The 21,270-nt window shown below is 35.6% G+C and overlaps 2 protein-coding genes and 1 long non-coding RNA gene across 15 annotated transcripts; 1 reads left to right on the forward strand and 2 right to left on the reverse strand.

Annotated features, from left to right (window-relative positions):
- Nucleotides 1-585: 585 nt before the first annotated feature.
- On the reverse strand, nucleotides 586-6,605 carry LOC108205718 (uncharacterized). Of its 13 annotated transcripts, none has more exons than XR_001804005.2 (7): nucleotides 6,185-6,602; nucleotides 4,960-5,026; nucleotides 4,640-4,743; nucleotides 3,059-4,442; nucleotides 2,869-2,960; nucleotides 2,670-2,786; nucleotides 586-2,407 (listed from the first exon to the last, which is right to left on the reverse strand). It is a non-coding gene; the product is annotated as an uncharacterized LOC108205718 (long non-coding RNA). The 13 variants fall into 13 exon arrangements; XR_001803997.2 differs by having other exon boundaries at nucleotides 586-2,786; nucleotides 6,185-6,328; nucleotides 6,416-6,601; XR_001804002.2 differs by having other exon boundaries at nucleotides 2,496-2,786; nucleotides 6,185-6,600.
- A 5,665-nt stretch (nucleotides 6,606-12,270) lies between these two features.
- LOC108207298 (uncharacterized) lies at nucleotides 12,271-13,182 on the forward strand. Its single transcript, XM_017377756.2, has one exon. It carries the CDS (start codon nucleotides 12,271-12,273, stop codon nucleotides 13,180-13,182), a length of 912 nt encoding a protein of 303 aa, XP_017233245.2.
- Nucleotides 13,183-18,059: 4,877 nt separating this feature from the next.
- On the reverse strand, nucleotides 18,060-20,648 carry LOC108210106 (transcription factor MTB1). Its single transcript, XM_017381372.2, has 2 exons — nucleotides 20,434-20,648; nucleotides 18,060-20,058 (listed from the first exon to the last, which is right to left on the reverse strand). Exon 2 carries the CDS (start codon nucleotides 20,054-20,056, stop codon nucleotides 18,281-18,283), a length of 1,776 nt encoding a protein of 591 aa, XP_017236861.1. The 5' UTR covers nucleotides 20,057-20,058; nucleotides 20,434-20,648; the 3' UTR covers nucleotides 18,060-18,280.
- Nucleotides 20,649-21,270: the final 622 nt, after the last annotated feature.

The following is a 21,270-nucleotide window of genomic DNA, read 5'->3' on the forward strand; positions in this document are numbered from 1 at the left end:
TTTCTTGGTTTTGCTTGAGATAGAAATCAATGACAAAGACATTCATTAGCAGTTGTAGTATTTGTCTACACACCAGTTTCAAGATCACCGATTATTAAGTATGGAGTATGAGACTTTGTCCACTTCCTAGCAGATGGCAATTGACTTCTAGAACTGGATCCTCCTCCATGTCTATGTTGTCTCCATATGGATCTTGATCTGCTTCATTTTCTGATGATACCCCTACAGTTGTGATCCTAGAATTATCATATATTGCGTCATCAGTGTTTGAAGGAACATTGTCTGATTGTCTAGCTTTTGGATCTTAAATAGTTTGTGTGTCAATATATTGGCTCGAATATCAATTGTTAGGTCTCAAAACATTATATAGGGGTGGTTGAATATAGTGGTGACAAAACACAAGTCCTAGTTTTTTATTAGATGATAAAAATTGTTTACAATAGAATTAAACTCCTGTCTCAAAGATATATGATTATCAATGAGAGCTGCCAGGTTACATAATGTGAAGGAACCACACTACTATAAATATTAACCCCAATATACCAATTATATTAACACAAATCGATAAAGAAAATTGAAACTGCATAACACTAAAAGTAATCATTCTACATTAGAGAATGTGCAACAACCAATAACAATTCCAAAATAAATCCAACTCAATCAAACCCGGATTACATTAGGTAAGAGTTTGAAATAACTGTAATATAAATCAACAATTCCAACTGACAAAATAAAAAATAAAACTCAAATAATACAAGATTCTTTTATAGAGCTGGAATATAGATATATAAGACATTGCAAGCCACATTGGCCTTTAATTAATACAAAGCGTAAAAGCCCGTGCAAGGCACGGGCCTCTGTTTCAACTCAAGAATTTCATGATATTAAAAACTTTACAAATCTGTGAAAACGTGGTTGGAAGATTGCTGGAATGTATATAGCAGGTCTAATTTTTTCCGGTAAGAATAGATCAACGTTGAGCTTTCATAGTATATGAGGTTTAATGAAAGTGAACCGATCTTGTAAAAAAAACTTTTGACTCTACAAATAAATGTTATTAATGCAAGTTTTTTGCCAAAAAACATTTCAAATTTGTCCTCCAAAACAAACTTCTAAGATATAGAATATTCATATTGAGAACTCACATCAAGTCTTGTAAGATTTTCGTGGTCTAGACATAGTATGAGTAAACTACTGATACAAAAATGTTTAAAGCTAATCTTTCTCTATACTAAACAAAACATCATCAGGTGCGTTGTTCCAAGGCTCCAACTTTTCAGCCTGTACCAATTAACTTAGTAAACCTATACGATTATAGAGATTAAGCACATTGGCCGGAATGAAACCTCTTTCAAGACATCGGGAAAATTAAATAAACTAAATATCTCCTCAGGAGATTCATCCTCAATCTTTCGAGCAACAGCAGAACAGGTTTTTTTTATACAATAGTCTCAACTGCAAGTAGTGTGCGGCATTAATCAACTTGTATTTCTCAAAAAGTTCTCGTCAAAAGTCTTGCGCTTGTATCAAAAGAACAGAATGATGTTAATTATAAAATACGCGCTAAGGTTAATTTCAGGATAATGCAACTGAATAATAAAATACAATATAATGCAAATACGATTTAGATGGAATAGAAAAAAATAACAAGTGCAAGTAAAAAGTTCAGAGCGAGGTAAGCATTAAAAAGAAAAAACTCTGTGTGGCTAACTTCTTTCTACGATGAGATTTGAGCATGTTAGAATAATGAGATTGAAATCTAGTTCATATATGTAGAGTAGAATTGAGGAAGGAATCAGTATCATGCATAAATCTCCACATTGGTACTAATATTTATCTTTAGTTCTACACCCCTTTCCTCCCAATTGAATTCCTTCCAACTGGATACAAGATTATATTGGTTCCTTATTTCTCAGAAAATGGTTTTGAATCAGCTTGTAATTTATATGAAGCCTTTTTATTCATCTTTAAGCAATTTGTAGATTAAATAAATTACCTAATGTTTAATTAATGTCTCTTTCCAAGTGGAAATATTTATAAACATACACATAGGGCTTAAAATAAGACTTAAAAGCAGGGAAATGACATAGATACTGACAACAAGTAAAAGTAAAGATATGTCTAACCTTGTTAGAGCGTCTGGGTAGTCCATGAAAGCGGAAGTAATTAAAAATTGAACTCAAAGAGTTATGTTTAATTCTGGAAGACAGAGAAATGGGGTTGTTCTTTAATGATCCACGTGATTCTATGTTGCAGAGGAGCATGAGTTCGAATAAGAATCATATCGCGACAATTGAGCTGCTGAGTAGATTAAAATAAATGTAGAATTTGAGTTTAAGGCCAACCTCTACTGCAACTGAAAGACTGACTAGACTGTTGTGATCTTTATGAAATGCAGCACTTTCAGCTAACCACATTGGCCCAAATTAAGCGACAATTAGTTAAATTTCTGGGTATTTGAGTTAATATTCAATAAGCAAGAGATATTTCAGTACATGTTGTTTGTGTTGAATAATGTTTGTTGTAGCATAGGATCTTGTTGGTGTGTTTTGAAAACTTAAGATGGTAGCAGAGCTCGGTTTAGGAGGCGACTCGGGTCAGAGAAGGGAACAGGAAGAATAAATTTGTAAGAAAACAAATGATCAGCGAGTAGCCTGATAATAACCGACCTGTCCACTTCTCTTCCGGAATAAAAAACCCATCTGTGTAACAATGTCTTCAATCCCCTCAGTCAATTCTTTTGAAGAATGATGAGATGTAAATCTGATGGTCCTCTCAGAAACATCCTGGTGGACAAGAACGAATGTTTATTTTAGATCTTACCATACAAAGTTCTGGTAGTAATTTAAGCCCAGCAGTGGTTCTTACCTCTTTCTCGAAGAAGCCTGAAAGATCCAGGCTTGAGGCCATGCTAATTAGACGAAAAGCATTTATAAAAGTGGAGGAATCTGCGTCTTTCTCTGCTAAGGATGACAACACCAATGAGATAGTGGTTAAAATAAGTTAAAGAATATGAAGGTAACTTATAATCTGCTGAGAGTTTCCAGCTGTGACTTACTTCATGATCATGAAAGCTTCATCATTGATGCATATATCTTCTTTATCTTGAACAGGATAAACAGGAGTGTGCGAGGCACAGGTCATTTTGTAGAAAATGGCTGAAATTTGTATTGTTATTGATGGGCATCAGTAGGGAAAAAAATATTTTTATCAATGTCAATATGTGTCAATATTTATTCATGCCAACCTCTAGGTCTGGTTCTTTTATTATAAATGTATACAATTTTATTTGCATGTTTAGTACATGTTAAAGGAATTTATCTTTCCTTTATTTGGTTATGGATTTAGTTAAATAGAACTACACACTGGTATCAAGGAAACTTACACATGACCGTTAGGAGTCTAACGGTAAATCTTGTAATATTTCTATCACCGACTTGGATTACATATCGACCAGAATTATAGAAGGCACCAAACAGAAGGACTTATAAAAATAAGTTTACAATACAAGGTCTTGCGAAGACAGCAAAAGGAAGAATTCAGAATATACATATTTTGACTATAGATATGTATCTTGATCTTCTTAGAATTGAAGCTTCGAGTTCGGAAAGCAATTCAAGGTATTGGTTTATAACTATTTAGTGGAAAGAAACCAAAATAGTACCTTAAATAAATATATTTCTAAGAACTGCTGAGCAAACCAAGTGAAGGAAGTATTCTGATTTCTGGAATTGAATTTTTTTACAATTATGTACCACAATACAAGGTGCAACGGCATAAGGTATTCTTGTAGCTCTCACTTCAAGAGCAGTAGCTGCAACATTTTTTTTCTCCAGTTGAGGGTCCTTGCATAAGAATATTATGCCTCTCCAGATGTACAATAAAAAACCTTCATATAAACTTATTTTGCAATCTTCTCATATTTCATTCTTCTAGCAGGTCTAGACTAAAGATTTGAGAAACACGCAATTGAGGTCAATGACCAGAAGTGGTTGGTAGAATAAATCTTGGATTAACATATAACACACACAAAACTCTACTGCCAACAAAGCACCAAACAATATCCTTTTTTTCACTTAATTTTTGTGAGGAGTCTTGATTATACTATAAGGCAAGCTATCAGTTCTAATATATTCATCGTTTCACAGACCAAGTAACATCTACGTACCATTTACTTGCCTAGTTGCTCCTAAGCCAGTGTTGTGTGGAAATATTGTTGCAACTTAAGCATTGTTATGGTCGTGAACATCAATTCCATAGATCATGAGTATACCAAGACGGGTTGATAATGCACTTTGAATTTCATTACCATGACAACATAAAACAAATAAGATGTACACAAGCTTTGCCCAATTTGTTTCGCTTAGTGCGGCTCAAAGAGGGAACATATATTTTTGCATTGCAAATTCCAAGCAGACCTCGATGCAAATTTCTAACTATTACTGCATCAAACATATGAAAAACCAGTCTGAATTAGAAAGAAATCTTGGAATAAAAATGGAAAAAAATCATAAGAAAAGAAGCATACTTTATCTAACAAAGCTTATGGTATTAGCAATTAAATACAACAATAAACATATAATGCTCGACAAAAAGGTAAAGGATTAAATATTCTAATATCGAGATACAATTATATTACCTATTTTTGTCCAAGTTAAGGGAAGTACTCTTGGCTTCTTGACTCTCTTTTTAAAGATAGAGCTCAAGTTAAGTAGTAGAAGGCCCAATTTATAATGCAGGACCCTGGTAAAACATCAGAAGAAGTGAGAGAATATGTCGAGGTTACAACCCAAGAAGATAAATATAAGAGAAAATATGGCTTAATACATCAAGTTCCTTGCCAAGCAAGCACTAAAGTATGTGGATTTGAAATTAGATCAAGTGAGTCGGTATAAGTAAAGACAAATTGAATAGAGAGTTTTTTGACTTTTGGTTAATTAGGATCTGGTTCTTCCTCACCTCAGGTTCCTTGATATATAAGCTAATTCCTTGAAATGTCAAACTTCTTTGCCGTTTTAATGTAATCCTGAAAATGGGATATAGATTATGTCCAACTGGGAAGTTGCATCTGGATATGCAACACAATTACAAAATTATATGAGCAACTGAATCTCATTATATTAATCGAAATTTTTTCCATTTTCTTTATGCATTGATAATAAGTCAGACACAAAGCTTGTCAACATCAAAACACCTTTCCAACTGTTCATCTTTTCATCCCAGGCTTACAAGATCTTTCACTATATTATTGGATCAAATTATTCATCTTTGTTTAACTATATTCATGCATATTCTTTTGACTTTCATAATTTCATTTAATACACATATATATAATAATGTATTCTGTGGTGGAAAGATGATAGTAAAGCCAGTTCTAAAAAGAATTTTTCTCTGATTTCTTTATGCTAGCTGAAGTAGAAACATTTAATATTACTAATCATTAGCTAAAGATAATGATTAGGAAAAGAAATTCTTCTATTAATTCAGCTGCCGCACCAAAAGAATCAAGGAATACTAAATTTGCTATTAGACTTTCTATAGCCTCTGTCCTCTGAAAAGGAAAAGCTATTTGAAGGCATTTATATCAGCTCAAGAAAGGGAGCTGTAGACGAAGGAAGAGGCTGATGGCTACAAGATTTGCAAGCACATAAGCAAAGCGAAGATATAGGCCAATTTAGTTTATTTCTATTCTATGAATATTAATAAGAACTTATCATCATTCTATGATGTTTATGCCGTTTATTTTAAAAACAACTATGTATATCAAAATTGAAATTGCCTACGCTAAGGAAACAGTATGAAGTCAAATGTTAATAGATACATATGATTCCTCTATGCCCAGAATTCTTACCTCTTCTAGTTGGCCCCAACTTAAAAGTATTTGTTGTCAAGAAGACACTTTTATCTACAAAAACTTGATTCATGCTCAATAGTATACACTTTACTTTACAATTCTGATGGCAGGTGAAAACAAACTATAAACAAAATTAACGAAAATAACCAGAAGTAATTGCTCAAACAACATCATAAAATTTCCCAAAGTGTAATTAACAATATGCATCAAAATTATACACTGGTTCACACAATCACAGATGACACATATTCAAACAGAACATGTGAACAAAGTTAGTATGGCATGTTATAATCAGGCATTTCAAAAGAATAGTAAGGGCCATTAAATTACCTTTGCCACAACCGCAGTTCTTACAATCCAATTCCCTTTACTAACACAACAATGCTAGAAGGAGAAGAATGAAAAACACCACCAAAAGATTGCACCGCTGATTCCATCGAAGGCTGAGTACAGGTGTATATGCCTACTCACAATCTAAATAAACCGGGAGGGTTAGCATTTGACGGGGAGTAGAGACTGAAAAAATGAAGGAAATTTTGGCAAAAGTTTGAAACCATGTACTTGCGTGGATGAGGACGTTCCAACCAATGTACAACAGTACAAGTCCATCGTTTAATTTGTCTACAACTTCAGCACAAAGAGAAAAAGCACGGCAAAGTATACAATAACAAGACCAATTGCAGAAGTGATGTTAACTTTTGGTCCATCATTTAATCAAAACTGTTAAGAGATCAGAAGAAAACAAACAGCCAATGGCAATGCAGAAATTGTGTAAAAATCGAGGGTACATATGTAATTTCACAGGCATTTTTCTGGCTCTTTTTGCCCCTTGTTCTCTTTTAATATATAGAAATAGATTTGGACCGACGCCTCTGTCATAAAAATATTTTTAATCCAATCTCCTTTCTTAAACAATTGAAAATGTTCCTTTTAAAACTAGAGGTCATTGATATTTGAATGTCATTTAAATCTCATTTCAGAATTCATTTTGAACGATTTAACTCTAGAGTTCTACCTTGTCAAGTATTATTTAAAAGGAATGTAAGACACGAATCCAGGGATATTAGGATAATTGTGTGAGAGCAAGGTAAATCCTAAGGTGATAAAAAGTGCTATTTAGGGAAAAGATAAGTATATTGTTCAGGTACAAGCATGTGAAATAAATCATATTTTGTAAAATTTAAATTTAAACAAAGATTTTATTAAATATTATAAATGATGACTATTATTTACAAAGGTAATAAGTTAAAAAAATAATCTGTATTTCAGTTTGAATCGAACATTAATCATGGATTATATTCGAGTATTGGACTAATAACATGAAAAATAATATCAAAAATTATATGAGCTGAGTGTATGGCTTGGACATCGAAATATGAATCGTGAAATAAGAGGGCACATGCGGCACATTTGTTTTTCCCGTTGGGGTGTGCCTGTATGACTGTGATTATAGTAACTTTGACGAGTACATTATACTCCCTCAGTCCCGTGGGATTGTTAACGTACACTGTTTGCACGCATTTTGAGGCTCTTATAAAATATGGCAATATAATATTTTTTTAATTTATTTTTTTTCTGAATAAAAGTTTAGACATCAAACTTTTATTCAGAATTTTTTTTATAAAAAAAAACATCATGAAACTATATTTTATTGAGGCCTTAAAAAGCGTGCCAAAAAGTGATGTTAACAATCCAATGGGACGGAGGGAGTACTATTTTAGGAGTGGACAAAAACAATTAAAGTTTAGTGATAAAGAAAAGAGATGGGTACCGAAGCTATAAAGCTCAAGCAGTAGTAGTTGTACTGTTTAGACTTATGGTCCCTATTTTTACTCACATGTTTCAGCATTTATCACATGTGCCCACCTTTTTCCTTTCTGCACCGCTTTACTTTGTTTCATGTTGCAGCATGTTCACTGACCATGTTAAAAATACAAACAGTTATACCAATAATTTCATATAAAATACTACTCCTTCCGTCTCTAAAAATGTTTTTCGTTTGAAATGTCGGCACTGTTCATAACACGAGACTGATTACTAATTTACGTCTAATCTATAAGATAAAATATAATCATGAATGATGTTGTTGAATTCGTATTTAGAGTACCTTAATACAATAAAGTTTTTATATTTAATACTAATATAAAATCAATGATATTAATGATCAAAAATGTGTATCGACAAACGTGATAAAGACAAATGAGAAAAGTATTTAGAGACGGAGGGAGTATGATTTTAAAATGTTAGATTAATAAAACAATATGTCTTCTACCATATGTTTCAAATTTTAGTTCAGATTTAACGAAAAGTTAAGTATATCTAATTTTCGGATATAAATCTAATTAATTTTCAAGTATTCCGCACATTCGATATATACGTTTTTGTTCATTTTCCTCTATATCTCCTCACTTTAACAATTATATCTATAACTACTTTCTAGTTTATACTCACTCCGTCTCTAAAAGCAATTGTCTGTTTGAAATGTCGGTATTATTCATAACACGAGACAAATTACTAATTTACATCTGATTTATGAGATAAAATATAGTCATGAGTGATATTGTTGGATTCGTATTTATAAGTACTTTAATACGGTGAAATTTTTATATTCAATACTAATATAAAATCAAAGATATTGATCATCAAAAGTGTGTATTGGCAAATGTGATAAAGACAAACGAGAAAAGTATTTAGGGACGGAGAGAGTATCTAATACAAATTATAATATTATTTTGTTACAAATTATAATATTATTTTATTTTAATATGAGATATAGAACACCGTGAATATGATAAATCTTAATTTTGATTTATAATATAGATACAGATAATATAATAGACCATTGAAATTTAAATCTACCCTCAATAATTTCCACGCGCAACTGATGACGATAAAATTGAGCCGGTTATTGTGGTTTTAGTTAGGGATGGGCACGTGGCACTTCGAGGGCGGGAATCCGATTTCTGAATACAATACTCAACCATGACTCTGCCCCGAACTTCGAACGAGGATTTTTTTTCCTACCCGATCTCCGCCCCGAATGGGAACGGGGATCCCGTGGGGATTCGGAGAATTTTAGTTTTTGATAAAAAAAAAAAAAAATTATTTTACAATATATAATATACTTTTTCAATAAAAAACAAACTACTAACTCATGTTATACTAATAAAATGATATTATGTCATATTTTTAACGTCAAATCATATTAAACTTAATTTATAAAATAAATAAACGATAATTTTAAAATTATTAAATATATTATATTACAATATAATAATAATCGATCAATAAAAATAAATATTACTTCTTAAAATTTTAATAATATTATAAAAGGTATCTATTTTTAATTATATATTTAGTATAATATATAAATATAATATTATTTACATATAAATATATTATTATTCACATATATATAGAATCGGGGTCGGAGATCGGAGTAGGGAGACACAAATTCCCGACCCCGTCCCGATTCTTTTTATAAAATTTTCTCTGTTTCCCGCCCTGACCCCGAAAAATTCCCCGAATCCCCGACCCGAACGAGGCGGGGATCGGATCAGGATCGAGCGGGGCGGGATGAATGCACATTCCTAGTTTTAGTTTAATTTAATTAAATGAATTTGAACCTTTTTAACTCAATAGAAAATTTTAAATTTGTAAGTTAATTTTACTCATCTTAGGTTAGTCTGATCTGGGGTTGAAATTAACATTTAAAATACTTATAGTTTTTATTTTTCTTCCATTTTAGTTAATGTGTTAAGTTTAATATTATATATTATTTATAAAGTTATATAAACACACAAAAAAAACTAGTCATTCATGAATAAGGGTGTAAATGAGTCGAGTCGAGCCGAACTCTAAAGTGCATGCTCGTGTATCATTTGTTAAAAAATTAGCAAACTCGAGCTCGAGCTTGGATCGAGCCAAAAATATTGTGTGAGGAGCGACTCATTAAGGAATAAATCTGTTCACGAACCGCTCACGAACATGTCTCACGAGCTTTTGCTCATGAACCGCTCAGTAACTTAAGCTCATGAACATGTCTCACAAATTTTTAATAAATTTTGCTAATGAGCTAGTTTATGCTCACATATTTATTTACGAGCTCATTTGTTATTTAATTTAATTAAAAAAATAAATTGAAATTCTAATAATATTTTAATTTATACTCAAAGGAATCATAAATTCATAATAACTACGCTCGCGAGCCATGTACACGAGGCACACTCACGAGCCATGTTCGCTGGCCGAGTTCACGAACCATGTTCACGAGTTAGTTCACGAACTATGCTCACGAGCCAAGTTGACGAACCATGTTCACGAACTCATAATTCGAACTTGTTCGCGAACTATCGAGTCAAACTCTACTGTGCTCAAGTTCAGCTCGTTTATAAAAATGAACCTTAAAATTATGCTCAAGATCGACTCGTTTATGAATCGAACCGAGTTTTTTTCTAACCGAACACCAAGCGGTTATCGAGCGTATCAACTCCTTTACGGCCCTATTCGTAAATGAATAATCTACCTTCGAATAAATAAGATAATTAGAGTTGGGTTTTGCGTAGGACTTATTTTGGTGTAGCTTTTGCCGACCAATAATCTACCATTGAATTATAAAACTAATAAATGGCTGAGATTATTCAGGAAATGCAGATTTTATTGATTATAACAATCCGGTATACGAATTTGCAGGATCGCAACTGTAATTATATATCATTAATTATTATGTACTTCTCTTTCTTGCTTCAATAATCTCTCTAATAAATCTTCAATTACAAATCAAGATTTTTACTATAAATATGATTGCAAGATCATTGTCCTCTACATCGGTTTTACATCTTTGTGCATAGCAGAACTACCCATTATCGTCTTCAACTATATTTAGAGGTTAGTTGCAGCACAATCCAGTATAATTGTCATCATCGTCTTGCATTTCATGTGTATGATACACAGTTGAGGTGCAGAACAATACATTGTAATTGTCATCATTCTCTTTATTTATGTTTAAGAACAAAATTAGCCAAAACAATGCGAAGTCTCGTCTTTTGACGTGAGAGAAGTCTGATCTCGTCTATTGACGTGCTTATCGATTATCTATTAGTAGTTCGATCTATAATCTCTAGTGATCCCTAATACCAAAACAGCTTATATTTAGTGTGGTACTTCCTTCCGATTAGTATATAAATTACAAATGGCTAGTTCATCCAGGCTGAATATCGAGGAGGAATATTCAAGGTTGGGTATCAATGACGATGATGATGAAGGTTTAGTCCTTGAAGGAAGTAATGAAGAGGTGTAAGGGTTGAATTTGGATTTCTGTCTAGTGGGGAGTTTCTTAACAGGGAGAAAGGTTAATTTCTCGGCTATGCAGGATACCCTTTCTTCCATTTGGAGACCGGTGAAAGGAGTGTTTATGGAGGAGACAAATGTTCCCAATCTGTACTTATTTAGGTTCTTTCACGAGCTTGATATACAGAGGGTCTTGGATGATGGTCCTTGGACGTTCAATAATCAAGCGCTGATGGTGAAAAGATTGGAGGAAGGCGAACAATTATCTGACATTGCATTGAATGAGTTATACATGTGGGTTCAAATATATGATCTTCCGGTTGGTTTCAATTCGGAATTCATTTTGAAGTCTATTGGTAACTACATTGGGAGATTTTTGAAGGCAGATACGAAGAACTTTCAGAGCATATGGAGGCAATTTATGCGTATAAAAGTAGCCCTGAATGTTCATAAGCCATTGAAAGGTCAAATGCGGATTAAAAAACAGGGAGGCGAGTGGGTGTGGGTGAAATTCAAATATGAAAGACTCCCTTCTTTTTGCTTCTATTGTGGAATCATTGGTCATTCGGAGAAATTTTGTGAAAAGTTGTTTGATAATGCTGGTACGGCTGAAAACAGGAAGTATGATGCATCTATTCGAGCTCCAATGCGGAATCAAACAAATGCAGTAAAAAACCAGTGGCTTAGAAATGCTGAGGGAGGTCGGCTAGGGCGGACAACGGTGGAGGAGGGTGGTGAGGATGATCGCGGGATTGTCGCAGATGATAAAAGATATCCCACAAAATCAGGGATAGCTCAAAAGGTGGGAGGAAAGATAGGAGATGTAACTGAAAACGTGAATAAAGGAGGAAGTAAGGATAACACGGGTGAGAAAGATATGGAAAATATTCTTTCTACAATCACGGAGCGGGAAATTTCAAATGTAAAGACAGGGGGGAAAATAAGTTGGGTGATGGGCTTTCAGTGGTGGACCCAAAAAGAAGAAGATTGGATGAGGGGTTAGAAGATGGGCTGGCCCAAGATAAAAACCAGGTGGATATCGTTATGCTTGAAACACAGGATATCAGCTTAATGAACCAAAAAAACGAATTGGAGGCGGGTGCTGCGATGCAGGCCCGCCTAGGATTATGAGTGTTCTAAGCTGGAACTGTCGAGGTATTGGTCTGCCCTCAAAGATTCAGTTCCTTAAAGACGTTGTACGTCAACAAAGACCTGATTTTATATTTCTGTGTGAGACTATCGATAATAAAAATAAAATGGAGAGAGTAAGAAGGGCATTACGGTTTGATGGCCTAATTTCAGTAGATGCTGTTGGTAAGAGTGGGGGTTTGGCGTTTTTGTGGAGGCATAAGGATCAGGCTCAGCTTCGTAGTGAATCTCGAAACCATATTGATATGGAAATAAATATGAATGGCAAAGATAGATGGAGGTTAACTGGAGTTTATGGAGAGCCGGATAGAAATCAACGGAGGAAAACATGGGATCTTCTTCGAACGTTAGCAAGAGATTCGAATCTGCCTTGGTGTACTATAGGAGATTTAAACAATGTTTTGTCTCAAGAAGACAAGAATGGAGGTGCACCTTATCCTAGCTGGCTGATAGATGGATTTAACGAAGTTCTGGTGGACGTAGAGTTGATAGACATGGATCTTGTGGGACACCAATTTACGTGGGAAAAAGGGAGAGGAACTACAGCATGGACCGAGGTAAGGTTGGACAGGGCATTGACAACAATGACGTGGTTGAATATGTTTCCGGTTGCCAAGTTGTACAATCTGGAAGGATCATCATCAGATCACAGCCTGATTTTGTTAACTCCGGAGGGTAATACTAAGGCTGGGGTAAGACAGAAATTTAGGTTTGAAAATGCTTGGTTGACAGAACCAATGTGTAAGCAATTGGTGGAAGAAAGTTGGGGTCCTGAGAGTAGTGAAGATATTCAGATAAAAATCAAAACTTGTGGTGAAACGCTTCAACAGTGGGGTAAGGAAATTACTAGCAGGTTTGGGGATAGAATAAAAATTGTAAGAAGGAAATGAAAAGATTGAGAAAATGCAGAGATGCTTTGTCTGTGAAGGAATTTAATGATGCAAAAGCCGAGTTGTTTCGTATATTGGAACAGAGGGAAATATTTTGGCGCCAACGGGCAAAACAGTTGTGGCTGCATTCGGGGGACAAAAATAGTAGGTATTTCCATGCTGCAGCAACAGCTCGCAGGAGGAACAATCAGATTGATAGGTTGAAGAATGGTGAAGGCTGCTGGGTAGACTGGGATGAAGGGTTAGCAGAGCATATAACAGAGTTTTACAGCCATCTGTTCAGGGCTACTCAAACAAACTGGCATGAGGTTATTGACTGTATCGACACAAAGATAACAGAAGACCAGAATAGAGAGCTACTTCGAGTAGTAACTGATGAGGAAGTCAGGTCAGCCTTGTTTCAAATGGACCCAGACAAAGCTCCCGGCCCTGACGGGATGACTCCAGGGTTCTATCAGAAGCATTGGTCGATAGTAGGGGATGATGTGGTTTGTTTAGTGCGGAAGTTTTTTCAAGACGGTGTTATGCCTACGGGTCTAAATGATACAAACGTGGTTCTTATCCCGAAAAAGAAGAGCCCGATGGTGGTAGGAGATTTGAGACCCATATCTCTAAGTAACGTTTTGGCAAGGATAGTTAATAAGGTGATGGCTAATCGTATGAAGCATATGTTGGACGAAGTGGTTTCTGAATGTCAGAGTGCGTTCATTCCAGGGAGATTGATTACTGATAATGTAATGTTGGGTTATGAGATGATTCATTATCTTAAGAGAAAAAGGAGAGGGAAGGACGGTTGTATGGCGGTCAAAATTGATATGAGTAAGGCTTATGACAGGATTGAATGGGGCTATCTAAGAGAATTGCTGTGCAGAATGGGCTTTAATGATTGGTGGGTTCATTTAGTGATTCAATGTGTGAATTCAGTCTCGTATACTATAATTCATGGCACAAGAGAGATGGGGCCAGTAGTTCCAAGTAGGGGACTTCGTCAAGGAGATCCTTTATCTCCGTATTTGTTCATCCTCTGTGCGGAAGGATTGTCAGCATTGCTTAAGAAATATGAGACCCAACGATTACTCCATGGGATAAAAGTAAGTCGTCATGCACCAAGTGTGAATCATTTACTATTTGCAGATGATAGCTATCTTTTTTGCAAGGCAAATGAGGCTGAAGCTTTAAAGCTAATGGAGCTGCTGCAGATATTTGAAGAGGCTTCAGGGCAACAAGTTAATTTGTCAAAATCCACAGTGGTTTTTAGTTCAAATGTGAGCCTAGATAGTAAGGAACAAGTCTGTCACTTACTACAGATGCATGAAGCTAATGAGTCAACAGTTTACTTGGGTTTGCCAAATGTGGTTGGAAGAAATAAGACGAGAGTGTTTGGCTTTCTAAAGGAAAAGATGAAAAATCGAGTCCACTCATGGAAAGAGCTTTGGATATCTCAGGCGGGGCGTGAAGTGTTGATAAAAACGGTTGCTCAAGCTATGCCCACATATGCTATGAGTATGTTTTTGCTGCCAAATGATATAATGAAAGATTTTGAGAGGAGTCTGTCAAGATATTGGTGGGGGATTAAGGAAAATAATAAATGCGGAATTCATTGGATGAAATGGAGTAGGCTGAGTAAGCACAAGTCGAATGGTGGAATGGGGTTCAGGGACTTTCGGGAGTTCAATCTAGCTCTGCTTGGAAAGCAAGCTTGGAGATTGGCTACTCAAACGAAGACTTTGGCCAGTAAGGTTTATAAAGCTAGATATTTTGCAAACTGCCATTTTTTCGACTCAAAGCTGGGAGATAATCCTAGTCTAATATGGAGGAGTATATGGGAAGCTAAGAGTGTGGTGATGGCTGGGGCGAGGTGGAAGGTAGGAGATGGGAATCAGATCAAAATTCGAGGACACCCTTGGCTGCAAGGAGTTACTAATCCGTGTGTAACGAGTGAATTACAGGGGTTAGAAAATGCTACTGTGATGTCTTTAATGGATATGGAAGGGCAACATTGGGATATAGATATTCTAAAGGACTTATTCAATCAGAGAGATCAGCAATGTATTTTAAGTACGAATATAGGGGGGGGAAATGAGTCAGATAAGCTGTATTGGAATGCAGATCTCGGTGGTGAATATACGGTGAAAAGTGCATATAGATTACTTCAGGTGCAAAAAGGGCAGTGGCATTCTTCGGATAACAGCAGCTTGTGGAAGTTGATATGGAGGGTTAAGGCTCCACCAAAGAGTATAAATATGGTTTGGCGTGCTCTTTCTCAGTGCTTACCAACAAAGACAGTTTTGCAGGCAAAACGAGTTCCTATTAATTTGTTGTGCCCAGTTTGTGATGGTGCAGAGGAGTCAATTTTTCATGCTTTAGTAAGTTGTCCTTTTGCAGAGCAATGCTGGAGAAGAAGAGGTGGAGTGTATTTGAATTGCCAAGGTCTTAATTTTAATGAATGGTTACAGCGGATGTTTAATCGAACGGGGAGGGAGGAACAGGGGGAAATTGTCAATTTGTGCTGGAATATATGGCAGGCTAGGAATAATATGGTGTGGAACCAGAAAAAGAGTGAAGTGAATGGTGTAGTGTTCTCGACGAAGCGGTATCTTGCAGATTGGAGAAGTGCCCAGGGTAATTCAACAAAAGCTCTGTACCAGGATGTTATGATCGGTGATGGAGCAGTCTCCTGGGTTAAGCCTAAGAAGGATTCAGTCAAGATAACAGTCGACGCTGCAACGTTTGTGGACCACTCTAAGCATGGTATTGGTTTGCTGGCTCGGGACGATAAGGGGGAGGTTATTCAGGGAAGGTCAGAGGTGTATGATGGAGCTGTTAGACCAGAAATTGCAGAAGCTATAGCAGTGAAGGAAGCGTTAAGTTGGGTGAAGTTGAAAGAATGGAGGGAGGTTGTTATTGAGTCAGACTGTTTGACTGTGGTGCAGGCGTTGAGAAGTAATGTTACCATGAGCTCTCAGTTTGGCAGTATCATTATGGAGTGTCGTAGAATGCTCCTTGATTTAAACATTGAGTTGTTATTTATTAGACGATCTGCTAACATGGCCGCTCACTATTTAGCGAGGGAGTCACGTTCTTTTCCAGGTCGAGTTTTCGATAGGAGGTCTGTTCCTATTGATTTGCAGTCCATTTTGATGGCTGATAAGCTTGAGTAATATATTCTATTGTTTTCGTCAAAAAAAAAAAAAAAAGAACAAAATTAGCCAGACCAATGGAAGTACAGCACTAGGGAGGTTGTTAAAATCAAAATGGAGAAGAAGAATGATAATTGATGATGAACGAAGTGGACAAACAATTACATAAATGTGCACAATTATTGCATGGTACAGAGAAAAATATAAAATACAAAATCATAATTGATGCCCTTGATTATAGTTGTGGTCCGCATTTTATAAATATAATTAAATTTACCCACTGAACATAATTTAAAAAATATTAAAAGGAGAATAATAAGAATCATCAGATTGAAAACAATTCACAAAAAAACATAAAATATGAGTCACAATTCACGGGTATCAATTTATCAAATAATTTACAAAAATACAGTTTCATAACTTATTTTAAATTTTTTTCCTATAAAAACTTAAGTATTAAATTATCTTCAAGATAAATAATTTAAAATTAATACTCTACACAAGTATTAAATTGGCGCCGATCCATCATGTATTCCACTTAAAGAAGAGGCGAGGGGTAGACGGTGAGTAGATTTCAAGGTCACGATCCAAACGCGTTATCATAACTTAAGGTAAAAAAATGTCGGGAACTCAACAAAGAAGCCAGAGGAGGATATTCAATTGAAAAATCTAAGAAACAATTTGAAGTCACATATAAATTATATATGCATGTGAACATGCACGGATATATATAGTCCACATATGTATCATTTATCATAATGTCACCCTCCATTCCATTGAGAAATTGCTTCACAAGTTTCTTGAGCATTTTTCGCTAGTTTTGTAATCTTATATATGTCACAATCAACTCTACCAGTATGAAACCATTTTCTTGGCCAATAGAAATGGGAAAACAAGAAACAAGTTGGTAAGGCCTCATCTTCATAGCACATGAAGGAATCTTCCACTTGTTGCTTTTTTATGCCTCATTGCTTTTTCAAATCTCTAATCACAAGCTTGATCCTTAAAAAACTAGTTTAATGTGAAAATATCATTGTCAGCTGGATTATAATTAACATAGTACTATCTTCCTGCAAGTTAGTTCAATGTGAAGACATCTTTATCATGTGTCAATTGTCTTTCTTCCCTACATGATCATGATTTTTCATTATCAATCAATCTGAGGCATTGCCTCTCGCAACATATTCTTCACATAAATTATTATGATTAGAATTAGTTGCAGCTCTGTGGATGATGGGTCTAATAATTTTGAAGACATGTCATTAAAGTTCATACCAAATAACACTAGCAACAAACGATTCGCGTAAAAGGGTCACAATAGAATAATATCTACGTATATCTTACTCTCATATTCAGGGGTGACTCTAACCATAAACAGACAAAGACTCACACATTAGACCGATAGAATAATATCTACACATATCTTATTCTCATATTTAGGGGTGACTCTAACCATAAGCGGACAAGACTCACACATCAGACCCTGACGGTTAAGAGTTCTAAAATTTGCTGATCCTTTATATATAAATATAAGAAATATGTGGTCCCGAAAACTTATTTTGACCAGGGTCTACCTGAAAGGATGATTTATAGAATTAAAAATCTGTTGTTCTTTCATTCATATATAGGGCATGAGATCTCTAGATGCATAGCATTAATATATATAAACAAGGAGAAATCATAGACGACTAAGTACTTAATAAGATTCCAAAATAAGAAGTATTTAGGAGAGGCAGATTAAGCTAACAAATATTATCTTAATATACAATAATAAAAAGAAAACAGATCTTTATGACACATGTGACATGCATACTTTAAACATGCATCAGAGCTTAGTCTTCCAGGACCACTATTGTATATCAAAATCTCAGAACAAAAAGAAATTCTATAAGCTTCTTTACTACATATAATGCCTATAAACTAGTAAAATTAACTTGTTACCCAACTGATGATGACCGCTACAAGGAGTTTGCTTCGCGAGAAAATGCTGCCAGCAATTTTTCCTTTGTTAGTTGTTCCGTTCCTTCAGTCTTTAATACAAATGTGTGAAACACTGTGTCTTTAGCTGCTGCGAGTTTAGACTCCACAACGCTGACCTTTGCCTCCCTGAATGCTTCTATAACTCGGGATGCGGGATGAGACTCTAAAGGGCATGTCACCCTTACATTAACTATGTCGTCCGCTGCTTGAATTTCAATGTTAGAAACTTGGTTGTGAAATTCAGGAGTTGGTATGCCATTTGGGTTAGCATCTGAGGATGATGCATCCCTTGAAGTGCTACCAATCGATTCCAAGTCCTTTACTTTCTTTTGCAATTCTGTAATATAAGCAATCGCATCTCCCAAAAGAGAAGCTTTATCCATCTTGGAGATGTTTGGCACAACAGCTCGCAATGCATAAAAGCGTTGGTTCAGTTTTTCTCGCCTCTTCCTCTCTGCCTCCACATGATTGAGTGGCTCTTCTCTTCCATTCGCAGGCTTTCTTCCCCGCTTCCGAGGTCTTTTGTCATCAGCTAAGGCAGCTTGCTCTTCTTTGTAGGCAGCATCAACATCTGAATACTCAGATTCAATAATTACTGGCTGAGAAGGCCTGGTCTTGTCCCCCGAAAAATCTATATTCACCTGAGCTGGGATTTGAGTTTTAAATTTCTTGAATCCAAACTCCTCATGAGCACCCCTTTTAAAAATATTGCTTGTTGGAGTCTGAGGGTGGCTATAGATCTCTACAGTATTCCCCTGCTTCCCATTGGTGAATTGTGTACCATGCAAACCATGATTATCGTTTCTAGTTGTCATAAACTGAGGCTTCATCCCATTTGCATATACATCCCATGGCCTCTCATCTGGTTTCCTAACAGCAAGTTTTGGCCTGAGCTCAGACCGATTAGAATTGATATCCTGCCCGAAAATCTTTGTGATCCTTGGTCTCTCCACAACTCCCCCATCCAAGAATTGTGTCTTTCCATCTCCCTTCTCCCTCATCAGCGGCGCAACTGTGGGTATATTGGACTTACAAACTGATGGAGACGATGAAAACGCCGATATAATTGACTGCACAAGCTCTATATTTTCAGGGATAGTTCGCACAGATCCCAATTCAACCACCCCAACATCAGTTGGGATCAGAACCAAAGTCTGGATACCAGCATTTTTTGCCAGAAATGACCTAAAACAATAATCACTCGGCGATTTTAAAGCATCCGAAATCCACACATGCTTCCTCGATCGGAAACACTTTCCTGGAGCACCTTCTCCATGAGGGAATGAAAAATACATTGAAGCAAGAAAGAACATTTCAATATCAGTAACTCTATCCAGACCAATAGAATGGCACTCATCGTCTGATCCACCGAACAGCGAATGCAATTTCTGATGCACCCTCTTCCTCATCCTCTGTAGAGATTCATCTTCACACCGGAGATTCAAAATCCCATCCACTTCAGATTCCTCACCTTCCCTCAACTCCCTACAAGAACCATCCCCCCATCCAAGCACTACCTCGCCTGACTTATCCCGCAAAACTTGCCAAAAAATCGCATAGTTCCAACAAAAACTAGACAAATCCGGACATTCCACAAGATCTGACAGCTTATTCTGCAAATTCTCATCATTCCCAACTGCCATAAACGAGCAGTCAGTGGACACCGAGCTCGATATCAAGTAATCAAAAGCACAATTCCCTAAAACTGCCACAGCCATGTCCTTATCTTCTTCAGTCCACATACTTTCTCCCATGCCTACTTGTATTTACATGAACAACAAGACAACCACACATCAAAAATAGGAAAACTTGAAAACAAACACTTGTTAATATTCTTCCATCCCACATTAGCATCTAAAACAAAAAAAAAGAAAAAGAAACTCTCTTTACCAACAAATCCAACTATCATATGTAGGCTACTTAAATTCCAATCAATTCCCAAACTACCAAATTGTAAATAATCTAATCTTTGATCTCAGAAGCAGTAAAAATCAGTTGCTTACCACAAAAACAAGGAATCCCATATAAAGTATATACACAAGCACCAAGAATACACACAGTTGAAAACCCAAATACAAAAACCAAAAACATACTAAATTGATAGTAATTAAATAGCGGATAAATAAAGTACCTCAAATACAGAAGTGTTTCCAGTAATGCGAAGTGCAAGCTCCCTGAGCAAATGAATTAACATATGAAGAAGAAACTTACTTCTTTCAAGCAAAACCCAAACACATATACATATAAATTAACATAAGCGTAAGCGTGTGTATATATGAGAGAGAGGGGGAGAGAGGAAGGGAGAGAGAGAGAGGGGGGTGGTGGGGCGTTTGGTTAATGCGCTCTAAATCTTGAAAGCGTGTGTTACTGTAGCAGCGATTTAAGGTGGGATCATAAAGTAACCATGGTCAGGTTATAAAACAGGGACACTTATGTTTATTTTATTATTCAGAAAATGTTATGTACCTCAAGAAATTATCTCAATTTTTTTTTCAAATTATGTGTTGAATTGTGATTGGTCGCATTTATTTTGATAAAAATGATACTCCTTTGTATATAGTATATGTATAAATCATCCGATCACAATTTTTCAATTGTCTGTCACATTGATTTGGGATAGCTAGCATTATTCGTCGCATAACTTTTAAACAATTTAGATTTAATTTTGTTATTCTTTAAATTAGTGTAATTTATTAATTTTATCCATGTAAAATAATACTATGAAAGATGACATAAAGAGCATAAAATAAGTCATACCAAGACTACAAATATTTATTTTTCTTATTAATACTACAAAATTTCAGAATAATAATCATGCGGCTCATCCACCTTCCTTTAGTCCTTTTGTTTAAGTGTGTCTGACCACGTTCTCAAACATTAAGGAAAAACAATGGCCATAAATAGCATTGGTCAATGTTATGCTTGTATCCAAGCACGTCTACCTTAAATTATGTGGGTGTTTGGCTAA

Source organism: Daucus carota, chromosome 2 (genome assembly GCF_001625215.2).
Source record: "Daucus carota subsp. sativus chromosome 2, DH1 v3.0, whole genome shotgun sequence".
Taxonomy (NCBI): Eukaryota; Viridiplantae; Streptophyta; class Magnoliopsida; order Apiales; family Apiaceae; genus Daucus; species Daucus carota.